This window comes from Pieris brassicae, chromosome 8, assembly GCF_905147105.1.
Source record: "Pieris brassicae chromosome 8, ilPieBrab1.1, whole genome shotgun sequence".
Taxonomy (NCBI): Eukaryota; Metazoa; Arthropoda; class Insecta; order Lepidoptera; family Pieridae; genus Pieris; species Pieris brassicae.
In genome coordinates, this window is record NC_059672.1 from 19,768,807 (window position 1) to 19,785,774 (window position 16,968).

At 32.6% G+C, this 16,968-nt stretch overlaps 2 protein-coding genes across 3 annotated transcripts; one reads left to right on the plus strand and one right to left on the minus strand.

Annotated features, from left to right (window-relative positions):
• Positions 1 to 1,736: 1,736 nt before the first annotated feature.
• Positions 1,737 to 12,204, minus strand: LOC123712977 (organic cation transporter protein-like). Of its 2 annotated transcripts, XM_045666401.1 has the most exons (6): positions 12,079 to 12,201; positions 6,698 to 6,853; positions 5,421 to 5,805; positions 4,198 to 4,605; positions 3,232 to 3,478; positions 1,737 to 2,349 (listed from the first exon to the last, which is right to left on the minus strand). In XM_045666401.1, exons 2-6 carry the CDS (start codon positions 6,735 to 6,737, stop codon positions 1,921 to 1,923), a joined length of 1,509 nt encoding a protein of 502 aa, XP_045522357.1. In that variant the 5' UTR covers positions 6,738 to 6,853; positions 12,079 to 12,201; the 3' UTR covers positions 1,737 to 1,920. The 2 variants fall into 2 exon arrangements, with proteins under 2 accessions (XP_045522357.1, XP_045522359.1); XM_045666403.1 differs by lacking the exon at positions 6,698 to 6,853 and having other exon boundaries at positions 12,079 to 12,204.
• Positions 12,205 to 13,276: 1,072 nt separating this feature from the next.
• On the plus strand, positions 13,277 to 15,338 carry LOC123712978 (ribosome production factor 2 homolog). Its single transcript, XM_045666404.1, has 5 exons — positions 13,277 to 13,415; positions 13,504 to 13,719; positions 14,083 to 14,356; positions 14,687 to 14,828; positions 15,043 to 15,338. Exons 1-5 carry the CDS (start codon positions 13,393 to 13,395, stop codon positions 15,321 to 15,323), a joined length of 936 nt encoding a protein of 311 aa, XP_045522360.1. The 5' UTR covers positions 13,277 to 13,392; the 3' UTR covers positions 15,324 to 15,338.
• The last annotated feature ends 1,630 nt before the right edge of the window (positions 15,339 to 16,968 follow it).

The window sequence follows — 16,968 nt, forward strand, 5'->3', positions numbered from 1 at the left end:
TAAAAGGACTTTTTAATGTAACAGGAGGCTCACGTAACATCTGAAGTTCAGTGATGCCGCCCATGGACATTCGCATTGCCAGGAAGCTCGCAAGTGCGTTGGCGGAAATAATTTTATTTAAGCCCCTTTTATTCTGTACTATTTACAATAAGATTAACATATCAAATGGGTGTTAGTTTCGTCATTACATACTTGTCTAGGTTTTGACGTTTTGTATGGACTCCGTTTGACACATTAGCATATTAAAATTAGCAATGCTTTTATGTCAAATTTGCGATGTACTATAGCCAAATATGATATGTACGAACAAAATGGAAGTTGGAGGAAATACTTTTATATTTGAACAGTTTATTAATTTTCACCTGCTCTGCGGCCGCCCAATCTTTTTTGCTTGATTCAGGCAGGTGAGACGGGGCTGACGTGTCTAGTTATATATTAAAAATAATTTATAGAATATGTTATCGTATTTCCACTCCACTTTTATCAAGACGATTTCATTGTAAAGTTTATAACTATGTACTTGGAATAAGTTGAGGGATTTAGATAAGGTTACTACTATGTTACAATCTAATATTTATCTAGATACAAGAGAGTAACGCTGCCACGGAAGAAATATCTTGTGGTATATGAATTAATTTTCAGTGTAATTTACTTTACAATTATTCTGCATAATATTTATTCACTTGACATTTTTATGCTCATAATACACCTTTTACTATATTGTTTTATAGAAAAAGGGGCAAACGGGCAGGATGTTCAGGCCTGATCTTAAGTGATGTGCCAATGCACACAATACCAGAGTGCTCGCGAGTGCGTTACCGACCTTTTAAGAATTGGTACGCTCTTTTCTTAGAACTCGTAAGTCGAATTGGTTCGGAAATACTTCAGTAGGCAGCTGATTATATTATTTGTTCTATTTCTTCTAATCTGGATTACTTTTAATTTCATAATTTCAGGAAATTAAATTCATATGAAACGCTATATATTTTTTCTATTTATTATGAAGCTAAAGAGCCGTTTATATCTCAGGAAATAATCTATAACCGTGAGCCTCGTCATGAAGTAGAAAATGATTAAAAGTCAATTGTGTGTACTGTGTATATAATGTGTACCTGTATACTACATTTTCATTATAAATTGAACCAGCATATATAACCTTATTTGTAATAAAAAGTTGTGGTGAACTGTTTAAAAATATAATAAATAAAAACTATTAACATTTTTATGGAATTAACTATTAAGTTTCTTATGTAAGAGCTGGGAACCCTGACACACATATATTTACTTAAAAGGGTTCCCAAATATAACATAATAACATTGTATTGAATAAACACACTGTTATTTATTATTTTGTAAAATAGGTATAATTTTCACACACTATTCTGGGAAAACATAAGTGCGTTGTAAATACACGTTAATGAAAATAATCGTCAGTTGTTTATCTCTAGTAGAGATGACATATCATAGACAATTGTCTTGACATCAACGGAGTATAAGATAGCTTGTTTACGTCAAAATAGTTTTAATACAGAAGTATTTTAAAGCAAACACCAAAATGGCTCAAATAAAGCCATTTTTCGCGACCTTGTCAAATTGTTGTTTTTTCATACAGTTGATTAAATATTACCAATTGTATCAATAAATTATAATATAATTGTTTTGTAAAATTTTGATAATTAATAAATACAAAATTATTATATCTCCGTGTAGGTTGTTTGCAATAAATGAATAAAAAATCAGTTTAAAATATTTATTTAATTAAAAATAATCATTACGGTTTCCTTATATCACAGCCGTCATATATTTAAACTACAAGGTTCAAATAATAACATCTTTCTTTACTTTACAAACTCATAACTCTTTTAGCTGCTCAAGTTCCACGCTAATACTATGAAGACAACCAATAAATATACTTCAGATTTACTCTTCTCCCTCTTCTAAGGTATCTGGTAGTTTCTTTCCTCTAGTATCAGGTAATAATAAGCAAAGACAAGACCCTATCAGCGGCGTAATACCAAATAATACAGGCGGTAGCCATGGATTTCTATGTCCCAATGTAGCAATGAACGGAGCTACCATGGAACCTATTCTGGCTACGGTAGAAGAAAGACCGACCCCGGAATTCCTTACAACAGTTGGGAAGAGTTCTCCGGCATACAAGTAAACTGTGGCGAATGATATACTCATGCCCCAGAGACCAGCACATCCAAGAACCAAGTGGCTGGTGACGGATTTAGGAACAACGGTTATGAGGAGACAGCTTAAGCCTGTCACGAAATTGGAGCTCATAAGTGTGATCTTCCGTCCGAGCAGTTGGTTAGCATATATCGAAATAATGGTACCGGGGACCTGAAAAGTAAAAAAAAACAGTAAATTTTGTTAAGAATATATTTTAAATAGAGCGTAGAAACGTCTAGCCACAAGATTGAGCTTTTAGTAGCTAATTTTTATCTCCCCACAACTCTCTGAAATTATGTAGTTATCATTATTTTTGGAATTCCTGAAATGGTTTATGAGTGGATTAAATGAATTCTTTATTAATCAAATTGGACGCGACGCTATAACTCAAGCTGGATATCCAGCCACGCCTTGCGGTCCGCGCTCCTGCAACTGCTCCACATAATGGATACCTTCACGCTCCCGGAGCATGCCAAGCGTTGTTGAGCGAACACAAAGGGGCGCTGAGTCTGTTAGTAAACGCGAGCGTGATATCACGTAAGTGTGTGTACGTGTACGGCATTGTACCAAAAGCGAGAAGGGAGGACGACTATAGAAGGTCTTCGAGAAGATAAAGACATAAAATATAGCTGCACTAGCCTCTGGTAACGACATATTTTCGCGAGAGGACTGTGGAGCATGCGTGTTTCTATTGGAGATGCGCGTACCGTCTCCATCAGAGCGGTTGCAGGAGCGCGGAGCACAAGAGGTTCGCAAACAAAGTGGATTCCCAGCTCTATAGCTACAATTTATTTATCATTAGAATCAATCAAAGATGATTGATCGATTATGACTGATTTCCACCCATTCATTCATACCCAGAGGTCTTGTATTTGAATTACTGCTGTGTACCGATAGATGGCATTATGTAAGCGATAAGCAACAATATTACAGAGCTAACGAAAGGTTGTCGGTACTTATGCTTTAGGTTTTCCCAGTTCTAGCACTAGCTTTAAGCTTAAAGTTAAGCTGGATATATATATGTTTTACTTTTACGTAGGGAACTTAACTTACCAATATAGCAGCCGATATAGCGACGTTACTGAAGATGTTTCCTGATACGTGCCCTATATATTGAGATACTCCGAAGAAGCAGAATCCACAGACAAACCAATTGAAGCAGATGGCTAAGGTCCTTCTCCGGAGTCTTGGAGTTTTGAACAACGCCACGAAAGATGCTCGCTCTTTATTGGAACCGCTGTTCACTTCCATCGCCATCTTTTGGGTGAACGATGCAATTCCTTCAGTAGAACGTCCATTTCTGAAAAACAGTATTTGTCTATATAAATTGGACTTTAAGATAACGGTTGATTATCAGTTAAAGATTATTTTTACCGCCAAGAAAGATTTACATACAATTGAATAAAAAGAGGGGACATCTTAGCATCTTTTACTGGTCTATACTTTATTAAATTAGACATATACAAACAATTAAATTTCGTAACTGTTTTTTTATAATCAAACATATATTAATGTACGACCGGACTAAGTACGAATGCAAGGTTGTTTTAGCATACCAATAGTCGTTTAGTTCTTAACTTGTTAAAAATCAATGTTTTTAGATCTGGGCCTCAGATTTCTGTATCTGTTTCATGATCATTTACCAATCTTATAGGCAAGCAGGCGATCAGCCTTCTGTGCCTGATTCACGCTGTCGCCTTTTTGGGTCTAAGGCAAGCCGGTTTCCTCAAGATGTTTTCCTTCATCGTTCGAGCGAATATTAAATGCGCACATATAAAGAAAGTCCATTGGAGCACAGCCGCTGATCGAACCTACGACCTCAAGGATCAGAGTACATGCTATAGCCACTAAGCCAACACTGCTCCACAGGCCAACACTCTTGTTACCCACAGAATTATGTAACTAGTTAAACACAGTAGACAAAAATATTCTTTAAACAGGAAATTATATTCAAGACACGATCTTTAATATCAAAATAAATGAAATAAAAGCATAGTTATGTATCAAAATAATAAGTACCGTTTTGCTGCATTTTCTAGTATCGTACGAGCTTCGTCATCTCTACCAACTGTCAGCAACCACCTGGGAGACTCTGGCAGAAGATAGTAGTAACTCAAAAATATTATTGATGGTAGTGAAATAGCTAATTGAAAGTGATTCCAGCTTCGTAGAAAATATCCAAATAACGGTAACGATAAATGGCCGAGATTAAATGGAATCTGGTAGATGATTCCAACAGTGTCTCTGTATTTGGTTCCAATTAGTTCCATAGTGAGGACGAAGCTGGTAACCATTGTTCCTCCCGTAGCGACGGCCAAGAAGAATCGGAGTGTGGTGAACATATGCCAGTTGACGGAGTAGGCGGTGGTGACACCAGATAATAGCTGGATGAATACAGCTATCAGAAATGGAATACGTCGACCGTATCTGAAATTATAAAGTTATATGACAATTGTCGTTAAAAAAATGTTTTCTTAAATAATTATTCATACTCTCTACTACAACTATTAATATTTTCTTAAAGAAACTTATCTGTTCTAATTTTTATAAATTTGCGTAAATTTTAAAACGAAAACCACAAAATTAAAAAAAAAATTGTTGCTCGTTTGCTTCGGATTAGGGATCATATCTTTTGATTTAATTTTTATATATAATATTGATAAAACTTTATTTATTTATTAATACTTCGTTGCATACAGAAATATAATTGACATATTATGTTAAGGAGCAACTGGCGGCCTTATCGCTTTCCAGCGATACCTTCCAGGCAAACACTATTTTGTATAGATCTTAAAATCATATTATCAAGATGTATTCAGGATTTTATCACAAAATCTGCGTAATTATTAGTATTGAATGATCTCTTCATACAACTGTTTGAATTCTCTTATTAATTAACAGTAAATGTAAAATTATAAGCATTTTAAATACATTTCTGTTATTGACTTTCATAAGTGTACCTTGTGTTACCTATATGAATAAATTTTGAATTTCTAATTTAAAGTTACTCAATTTAATTTTCTATGTACTCATTGCGTAAAAATATTTGAATTTTGTAAGAAAACAATAATGCGATTATTCATGTATATAAATCAATGTCATCGCTTGACCCCGCTTATATATTATAATTGAACACGCGAATTTGGTTCATCATATATCTGGGGCACCGTCTCGTTGAACCACTTAATCTTATCCGGAAATAAAACAGGATGTACCGATTTATAAGAGAGGTCGTCAATTACCTGTCAGATAGATGTCCAAAGACCATGTTCCCGACAAGGATACCGAGCATGAAAATAGTTTGCGTCGCATTCTTTAGCCACTCTCTGTCACAAACTAAATCCCACTGCGATACAATTGTTTCACCGAAGACTGAGTGGTCGTATGTATAATCGGTACAATTTGTACACTTGCTGTCAAATTCGCCGTTGCTCGTACACGTAAAGTTCATGGGTGGAGCCAGGAAGATTATGCTCATCTGATGCCAGGCAACAGGAAATTTTACTAGGAAAACGATGCAACATATCCAAATCTGCCATTTTCCGATTGCTCCAATCGCTTTGGTTATAGGATCTTCTGTAGCGACTTTCTTTTGCTGCTCTACGTTGTTTGGTTCGTTCTCCAACACTGAAAACAATGTATACATATTATTAAATAAAATAATTAATTAGAGAATCTTAAAATAATAACTTTTTTTTATTTTTATACTAAAAGGTATTCTATACAAACAATTCTTAAAACGTATCTTTTCTATTTTTTAATATAACATACGATTCAATACTAGAGTTTTTTAAATGACATAATGTACTACTTTAGGAAGAAAAAAATTCTTCTATTAATTATAATATTAATTTTTATAATTAATATAAATTTGACAACGTAATAATGTATTTTAATATTTTATTACTAAAAATAATAATCGATTAATAAGAATGGACTATACTACAGTTACATAGATTATGACTCAAAATATACGTAAAATTCCTTTTAAGACCAATTTGCAAGCCATTATGTGTGCCAGAATATTTGCACTTTAGATTGTACCATCACAACATTTTTGTATCGTATTCTTTCAAATAAATTATTATTAGGGGTTGATTATAATTTTAAAAGTATGGGAATAACTCGAGATAACGCATAACAATTCCGCGCAACATTATACTTAATTAATATTTAAAGTATAAACTTAAATAATTTTACCTTCAAATTTTTAAATTATTGTAAAACATTTTTCATCGGGTATAATTGTTTTGAAAATAAAAACCAATAACTATGAACGATGTATTGTAATATTCATTAATTAAATTGTGGTTTCAGTACGCCAAATGCACGTGAACATAATTATACCTAAATTGGTTAACCAAACCAATGCCTATACTCATATACCTATATATAAGATATTCCTCGATTTATCGAAGGATCCTAATCATTGATTACGAGTAATAGAGTAAAGAAAAGATTTCGTCGACAACCTCTCATATTTCTTAAACTATAGCACAGTTTTTTAAATAACACTCACCAGCCTCATCTTTACCTTCAGTTTCACTTTCTACTGTCATTTTGAATTAATTTTATAACGGCAAAGACCACCGCGTTGTGTGACTCTACAACTGACTATAAGCTTTCAAAGTGTCGGGTACTGTGCGAGTCCAAATGCAATTGTTGTAATAGTTTCCTGTGTTGGAATAAAATAACATTATCACAATCGGTGAAACTGTTATTTTGTGACGCTTTGAAGATACTTTATAAGTAATAATAACATATGTATTCTTTAGTGTCGTCTTCCCATGCCTCTCTGGGTGGATGAGGAAATACAATTAATAGTCGTAGCTTTTATTAAAGTCTGTTAACTTAAACTTTGCACTGCGCGATCTTGTCCTCAGTAATTTGATGATAATATACATATGTCTGCGGAGAATGACCTACAACCTTTATTATCAGGCGAGCAGCCCTGCTCCTATAGATAACTGCTCAGTCATAATTTATGTTCATGATTCTTGGCCATACATTTCGAGGAAATACAATCGGTCGATGTGTAGAACTTTATATGTAAACAATCCGTCAAAATATGAAAAAACGTAGATCGAGTTCCGCTTACAGTTTGTAAGTAAAAACATAAATAACCAGGAAAATTAAATAATAGTTTTTTTTATATTGACAACATTTTAGAATTATCTGATTAGTTGTGTAATCTCCATTATCGTTGTACACGCAAAAAAAATTACGTTTTATAAAGCAAGCCTCAAAACTAGGTAATAATATGTATTATTCTGCAATCTGACGATTTTCGGTTCAATAAACTTGAAGTAAACAGCACTACCGGCTTCAGCGTGCGACTGTCATCTCTAAGGTCGTTCGAATTTTGGTTCGAACCCCGGCTGTGCACCGAAGGACTTTCATACTATGTGCGCATTTAACATTCGCTCAAACGTTGAAGGACATCGTGAGAAATCCGGCTTGCCTTAGACCCTAAAGTCGACGGCATGTGTCAGGCACAGGAGGCTGATCACCTACTTGCCTATGGGACAAATGTTCATGAAACAGAATCTGAGGCCCAGATCTAAAAAGATGGTACCGCCACTGATTTAAAAGTAAAGCTTCTATTGATACTATAACGTTTTTATAATATGCTGAACTATTCTCTATTTGAGTGGGTAATTTTAATCCACTTACACAAAGTTAATTATAACGTTAATTATATTTTATAGGTCTGCTTAATTTATTTCCTATGCTTTAAGAAATATTTCGTCATTTTGTATATATTCTAAATGACACTGTTTAATGTTGCGTTGTTGTTTCTATATCTATAAATTGTAATTGTATTTTGTTAAAATAAAAATAAATTTATGTTGGGGTGTATAAATGATGCTTTCACCAATAGATTTTTATTTTTCTGTGCGTTTTAATACTCAACTTCTGTTGGCACAGTAACAATAAATCGAAATGTGTCACATATAGATGGAATCTACCTGCCTTAACCAAACTATTCAAACGGCTTCAAATGCGTTACATCGTTGTGGGGGGACGGGACTTTTGGCAAAATTGTACAGTACTTAATCTCTTTTTCCATATATCTCGTATACATGAGGACATCGTGAATTGTGATACCATAGTTTGTTTTGATGTTAAAATCTAAGATTCTCCTTGGTCTAATGTGATAAGATTAAAGGTCATGGATTAGATCGCAATTGCCAATATCGATTTCCCTTATTATGTACTGTTATATTACATCATCCAGATAGCATATTATTTTACGGAAAATATATAACAAACATACAACACTTATAATGCTGTTGCATTTATAATTTATTCTGATTTGTATCACTGCACAAGAAGCCATGTTTTGTTTAATTTTTAATGATTATTTAACATGCGAAAATTATTTTAATTAGTCTTCAGAGCCAGTTGAGTTATAAGTATTATTATTTACCTATTAATAGAGTCTTATTCAATAACTTTCATCCATTACTAACTGGGCTGATCCCTTATCAAAACAACGAACTCGGGTTTCATAATGTATTAAATTACATAATTTATGGACGTGTACGAAATCACCGATAAAAGGTTTTACAAAAAACTGTTAGCTAACAATTTAAAACCGACAAGTATGTATAATTGCATGATTTATTACAATGCATTTTGAAATGAAAAATTAATGATAGTATTCTTTAGTATTTTATATATTATTTTCACTGTAAATACTTATTATACCGTATCATATGTTTAAGGAATAATATAACGTATACTCGTTAAACTAAGAGGATCGAAGCAACTGATAACGCCTACTGTCAAAGAATTGAAGAACCTGACATTAACTTATGATGTAATTTCACATATCATTGCATTTTCTCTTAGCTATAAATATGTATTGTGTGTTGAATTATACATTATTAAATTTCATAAAGCTTTAGTCGTAAAGGTTTTCATGAAACAGTGCTCTTTGTAAAAAGATGAACTTCCCGCCAGGGGTCGTAGGAGTCTTGACTTTGTTTATTTTTCTAAATATTGAGGCAAGTACTTACTATTTAATTATGACGATCACAATCATATATCTCAAAATATATTAATTAGATGGTTTCCTCCAACTATCTGACGCACCCAAGCGTGTGATAGTTATTGTATTGTATCAAAAAAGTCTAGGTAATATCGACACATTCGGGGTTGTCACAAACAGAATGTTGACATTCATATAGTACCGGAAGTTACCTCGAATTTTAGTAATTGTAATGACAGGAAGTCGTATGCACTAATTAACTTTTTACATTTAATGGATATAGTCCCCTCGCCATGTACTTTACAAAGCACAGTTCCTTAATCAAATGAACAGAGTCAATAGAAGTTACATCTTACCTGGCTCAGATTGGTCAAGTTTATTGAACTCAGACGTTGCTAAGTTTCTTCATACATACTTGCCGAATAACACAAAATAAGATTTAGCGAGACTTACATATATAAGGAAGTCAGTTCATGCAACTATGACTCCCGCAAGTTGCACGAACACTTAGATCTAAGTGTCGAGTACGAATCTTACCCATCTGCTAATCAATTCGTATTTTAAATATACCAGGCTGTTTTTACGGAATATGTAATGAGATTAAACCGGTTTTCTTTTATAAGAGTGATTTTATTCTGACGCCAGCACATGGTTTATGACGGTAAAAAAAGCGTAATTCAAGTTTATGTGCGCAGCCAACAATATTTGGGACGGGCTGCTGAATACTGACTACACTAAAAGCTAATATGTATGGATCTTGGATACGTGCTTTTGTAAGTAATGTTTTAAGGAATTATGATCATAATGAAAACTTTGTATAACTAAGTATTTGAAAATGATGAAATAACATGTGTCAGGGGTTATTTCATTAGCGCAATCAGAAAACCCCTTCCTAGTGGGAGTGCCATGATGTTGCCTTTGAGCTTCAGCCAAATGGACGGACACGACCGGGGCAGTACCACTGTCCCTCCGAATATCGGGGTGAAGTGATGATAGGTTCACTTATTGTACTCGCTGGCATTTCCTTGTTGAATTGCGATACTTATTCGTTGAGTCAGGAAAGTACCAGCACTCAGATCACCCTACGTCCTAAGAGCCTCTACTCTAAAGAAATGTCAGTGTCATACCATACATATATAAAACTTGTCAGTGTTTAAGATTTTATCGACGGAGTACTTAGTTTTTTTGTTCTTTGAATGAATATTAAGAATATCCATAACGCAAATTTACCTGCATCATGAGCATATGCATATGTGGGATACATACACACCGTCAACGCAGCCATATTAAGTACCAATCAGTTAAATGTTATATTGTTGAATAATTTTATATTGTTAGTTCCCGCTCCGTTCGTTGTTGGTTGGTTTTTAACCAAAACCAAAAATGGTTTTTAACCATTTTGTAGGTAAATAGCCTAACATGGAATACATCATGTAATCCATCTCTGGCTATATTTTCAGTGTAATTGTTTGTTTTGTAATATAATTTTTATTAGCTGTAGATTAGGAAATAAATAAATATCTTTAGATTAAACAACGCCTGAGAACGAAATAATAAGTCTGGCATAAATTATTCGAAATATTATCCCGTTTTTTATTGACTTCATCGCTCAACTAAGAGTGAATAATACGAGCATCCGTGTAAATTATAGCAAAAAATGCTCAAAGTTGTTATTTCTACCTCAGTCGTCATAACAATTTTCGAAGCAACGTGTGAAGATAAACCAAGTAAATAAACACAATGGATTATGTATTCCTAAAACACAAAAGTCTACTGGAATGTACGAATGTTACCAACTCTTACCCAATGCCTAAATAGACTTAAATGGGTAATAAAGTGGGTACGACAGAAGTTGGTTAGAACTTAGTTATATACCGCTAAAGGCGTCAATATTTTTGATACAATATACAAACAAAATTTTGGCGGACGAAGCGCTTGAAAAGGGGAACAACGTAAAATATAATTTTTTATTTTGAAAAATTAAAAAAAACATTGTTGATTGAAACATTGAAACATTTTACAGAATCAAGTTCCACATAAGCTGTAAGAGTGGTGTTTATAAAAAGGTGTTAAACGATCATTTGTTTTATACTTAAAAATTGAGACCTTTCTGCCATCTTCTGCGAGATCAGAGTGTGATGATACTCTGTTGACAGTGTAACATTGTAAACAAATTTAAAAATTCTCAAGTTACAGCACATATATCTATTTAAAGCGGTTTGTGGTAACGGGTGATGATCGCGTAACAAGATTTATATATTTCAGTCGCAAATTGCGAATAAAATTATAAGGCAAATGTTAAATTGATCTTTCTTGCAAATGGGTGTTATTACGAAGACAAAGCTTTGCCTTTTACATATATCAATTAAACAATCTGATATGTGACTCATTATCATTCTTGTAGTATGTATAACGAGAAGATTCTATTATTTTTAATAAATACACTAAATTTTTACAAGTATTATCAGAACGTAATTAATGTAATAATTTGACTGATTGAATTTTGTAATTAAGGTAGGATTAAATTAACTGAAGGTAACAAATCATTAATTTTATTTTATTTCGCTCGAATTAACTCGACTTATATAAAGTTGTTAAACATACAAAAACATTAGGGACACAATGCCAATATGCTCTGTGTTCGCTTAATTATTTTTTCATTAATGCAAAGAAGTGTGACATAACCTATTTTATATTATGTCATTTCTGAAATACAAATCTACTCAGATTTTTTTTCAAAGTAACTGCTTTATAAATTAATACTGATGTCACAAAAATACTATTTTATAAACATACTAAACGTTATTTTATCTTTATTATTGTTTAGAATACGTGCAAGTATTTATTTTAAGAGATTTCGTAATTATTTTCTTAATAACTAATTATTAATAAAATACTATACTTACTTTTGCGTGTTCCGAACACAAAACGGCTAGAACTATGCGTCTACTTTCGACGCGGACCGAAACATAGTGACGCCACGTGAGCTGGTGGTAATATTATTATACAGGGGTCACTATGACGAAATCATTTAAGGAAAACCGGAGATAAAAGCTCATACGCAACAAAATTAACCAGATTTGTAAAGCGCAGTTTTTCCCCGCGATAAGCATATCTTATACTTTATTGAACATTACGATTTCATAATGTCTCTGCAGCATACAACGGTAGGCACCTAAACGGAAGTAGCAGACAAGCAAACTAAAATAAAGTAACGTTTAATAGTTTACGGTCGACTAACTCGACGAAGTCGAAAAACACGTGCTTTTATTCACTTATATAACGAAGCGAAGAAATAATAAGTTGTTTTTTTTATTCAGTTTCAAGTTACGACTCGACTATAGCCGGGATATAGTTATTAGGTAGGTTTCAGGATGTAGTTCGGACAAAATAAAATCTGTGAAATACTAACCGATGTATTATTCGGATAAAATATCCTAGTTATTTTGAAAACCGGAGACATTTATTTTAAAGAACCTTATTGTAACATTAAATAACTTCGTTAGAATCAAGCTTACGCGATAATTGCGTCTAGATACCTAATTACTACGGACTTACAAATAACTTCAACACAAACTGGTATTTATTTCACAAAAACCTAAGTACGTTTTCCTTTAAGCCTTTTCCTTCTTAAATTTTGTAGCAATTATACTTTACGTATTAAATAATTATATACGGCGATGTTGTGTGGAATATTGGGTATACCTATTAAATAAAAATAGTTTATGTTTATGCATTAAATGACGAAATCACTTTTCCACCATCAACGAAGTTGCCCGCGCTTTTTTTTCAGGATAGAACTTTTTTTTAAAATATTATGGCAATCCTATGGTATCCTGCTAGGATACAACTTAGAAGTACAAGAAATTAATTTATTTTTACTGGGAGATTAGTCAAGTCAAAATTACAGTTCGTGTGGATAGATAGATTTTCATACAAATTTAGCTTTCGACTCTCTACATACACTACTGTTAACGTTTCTTGACTAAGCCCCCTGATTTCGAGTCTATGAACATAAATGTCAGTCGTACGAGTTGATGTCGAATTAACTGACAATGTCAAAAAAATTACTTAATTCTGTCGGATGTCAATATTATCTTTCAAAATGTTAATTTAAAACACATCGTACAGAAGTCGAAAACACGTGCTTTTATTTTTTATTTACTTGTTCCTTCCTTTTTAAAGATTAAAACTGTGGATACACCTGTTATTTCTTAATTATGGGTGTAATGCAAAGAATCAAGTTAGTTAATTTAAATACCTATGTTGCGTTGTTACCACTCTACACATCTTTTTAAACTGTTTTAAATAGTAATACATTGTTATTTCAGGAAACCGACCACTCGTAGAGGTAAAAAGGTGCTTCTTTCGAAAGAGCCTCAATTTATTGAAGGACCGAAACAATGTATTTTTATACAGGGGCGCAAACCATCCGAAAGAGCACGAAAAGTTTTAAAGGATATATATGACTTAAAAAAACCAGACGCAGCGTATCTTAATCGTAAAAATGATTTTGTACCTTTTGAAGATGCAACTCTCATTGAAAAGTATGTATTTTTACCTTTAAATTAACTAACAAACATGTAATAAAATCTGTCATTGTGTAAGAGGAAAAGTTATCAAACCTGCTAAAGCAATAACAAATGGAGATGTTATTGCTTCCCTCATTACTTTCCTTAAAGCTGGCGTTTTACTTTAAAATCATAATTTTGGTTGAGCTGTGTCTTAAATGATAATGATATTAAAGAACATATAAACAAATACAAATGTATTTTTGATATACTGGTTGATCCTTTCAGTAGCAGGAACATTTTACATCAATGTCAAGATGTTTCATTATATCCCATTGGGTAAAAAAATGTGTGTCTTAAATGACACAAGTTAAGTTAACTTGTCATATTTATTTCCAGACTATGTTACAAAAAAGAAGCTGCTCTATTTGGTGTCAGTTCTCATTCAAAGAAGCGTCCTCATAATATAATATTAGGAAGAACATTTAACTATGGAGTCCTCGATATGATTGAACTTGGTGCGGAAAAGTTTAAGTCAATGTCTGAGTTTCACAACATGAAAGTGTTGGCGGGATTAAAACCGTGTCTACTATTCAATGGACCTTCTTGGGAATTAAATCACGATTTAAAAAGGCTGAAGTCACTCTTTATTGACTTCTTTCATCGGGAAAAGGTATTATTTCATTTTTACTTTCATTTAGATAATATTTTTTGATAAAAATATTGATTTGTTGGTACTAATTTGTCTTTTTAGCAGAAGTAGTGAGAATAATTATATCACCATAAGTAAGCATGGTGCACACACACACATATTTCATTTAGGATCAGTCCTAATCATGTAAAAGAAAAAATAAATTTGAATGTGAAATACAACCTTTTTAAATTTTTCAGAATAGATCACATCTCATACCATCCGTTTATGGATATGTCACCTTAATATTGAATTACTTATTTCTTTACCTTTTCCTGTATTTGACCTTTATTGTTATTATTTAAATTACAGGTTGAAACAATTAGGTTGCAGGGCTTAGAACATGCATTCAGTTTCACAGCGACAGATGATGGTAACATCTATGTCAGGTCATACAGAATTCTGCTTAAAAAGAGTGGTCAGCGTACTCCAAGAATTGAACTGGAAGAAATAGGTAAGACAAACTAGCTTTGCCATTTTAAACAAATTTTATTAGATATTTTTAAAGAAACAAGAGTCTGTTTTTCACAAAAACTTAATTGGTGTACTGCCAGGACTTTTGTATGCATCTAAAAGACATTGTTTTATCAAAGTATAATTACTCAATAGTTATGTAATGCAAATCAGTTGTGGTTTGTTTTTTCTATTGAAATAAACGACAATTTCAGGGCCTTCAATTGACTTCAAACTGAGAAGGACTAGATTAGCATCCGACGACTTGCTCAAGGAAGCATGCCGGGTCCCGAGAGAATTAAAACCAATTACAAAGAAGAATATTTCGCGAGATGCCTTCGGTAGCAAGATGGGACGCATTCATATGGGCAAACAAGATATACAACGGTTACAGACGAGGAAGATGAAGGGATTAAAGAGAACTGCTGAGGAAAAGAAGGAAATGTTGTTGAAAAAGAAGAAGGCTAAAAAAGAAGCTAAAGCTCAGGCTCAATAAATGATTTTTATGATATTTGGTCTTTTTTTGCATGGTTGGCATCCGCTTGTATTAAATACATAATTGAGCAGAACTAGCCCTTTATCACATTAAAAAATCTTAAGAAGTGTTCTTTTGTGTTGTGTTTTGCGTCATAATAAAAAGCTTACTATCTTTATTTAATGCCAATGTTGCCATCTTACGGAATAATGATATATATATATATATGCATTAACAAAATGCTTAAACCTTATGGCTTATTTTGTTTTCTATGCATATGTCTTATTTTCTGGCATTAATTTTCACTTATTGTAATTTCCTGTAACTTTTAAATCATCGCCACGGTGTGTTTCTATAATGCACTATAACAGTTTGTTTTGAGCAAGCGTCCGCTTCGGGAGGTATTACTAGCTTCTATTGTCTCACTTGTCTATACTAATCTATAAAAAAGGACATTTGGTTTTGACATTTAAAAAAATATTGTTAATGTCTGCGACCTTATAATAACAGAGAGTGCGAATATTTCTATTTATTATATTAAGTTTTGCGAAGTGTGTACGCAATCTGTTGATTGTAGTAATAAATTCACAGCTGTATCCAATTCATCATACGAGGGTCTTCTCCATAAATTCTCTTAGATACTTCCACACCATTTTCTTTACAGTTTTGAGTGAATTCACTAGTCGCAATTGATTATATTCATTAACTATAGAAAATCAATACAGAGAATGCAAACGTGTTTGTGTTTAACAAACACTATATTTATATATATCATTGGAGTAAATGCGAAAGTTTAAGAAGGATGGTGCCTATAAAAATATATGAATAAATTAATTAACGTGTACAATTTAGACCACAGGTGCTGGGTCACTAGAAAGTAAAATTAATTATGAAGAAAATGATAATATTTTTTATTATTTTATATTATTATTATTTTTATATTTTATATATTATATTATACAAAAACATTATTTTTCCAAACAAATTCACTTCAAAATATCAGTAGTGTCATGGAATTGTACAAGAATTTGTCTAATTATAGTCTTGGTACGTTATAGATACCAATCGATTTATAGCGTATAATGTCTCAGTTAGTTTTTTCCTTCCTCTTAATAAATGACTATGTTACTCTGTGGGTGCTTACGATATAATTATCGTATTATGATTAATAATGTTTTTAAAAAAGAAAACATAACACAGCATACCGGTAAACAAAGAAAATACAACAAAAACAATTATCACGTTAACAAAATATGGGATATTCGCTTAGTCCCTGTGGGGAAAGCCACCACCAGCCTCCATTACATGTGAAAAACGAAGAACAGGACAATAATAAAAATAAAAAAGGCACTCCACGCCCAAACAATGCACTATCAATATAAGATCCCTATCATTCAAGGCAATACAATTAGATCTAAACAATGGATTGAGAAAAACAAAAGAAAAGAGAAATGGACAAATATACAATACTAGACTTCAAAAAACCAAATTAATTTTATACTAATATTAAGATATGTTAACTAACCATTTTTTTATGGATTTATTAATAAAGCTCTAATAATAGTAATAATTAATAAGATACGCCAGGGCGACTCAGTTATAGCGTCCGATCCCTACATTGGTAGGGATACAGATATCATTATATGCAGATACACAAATCCATTCT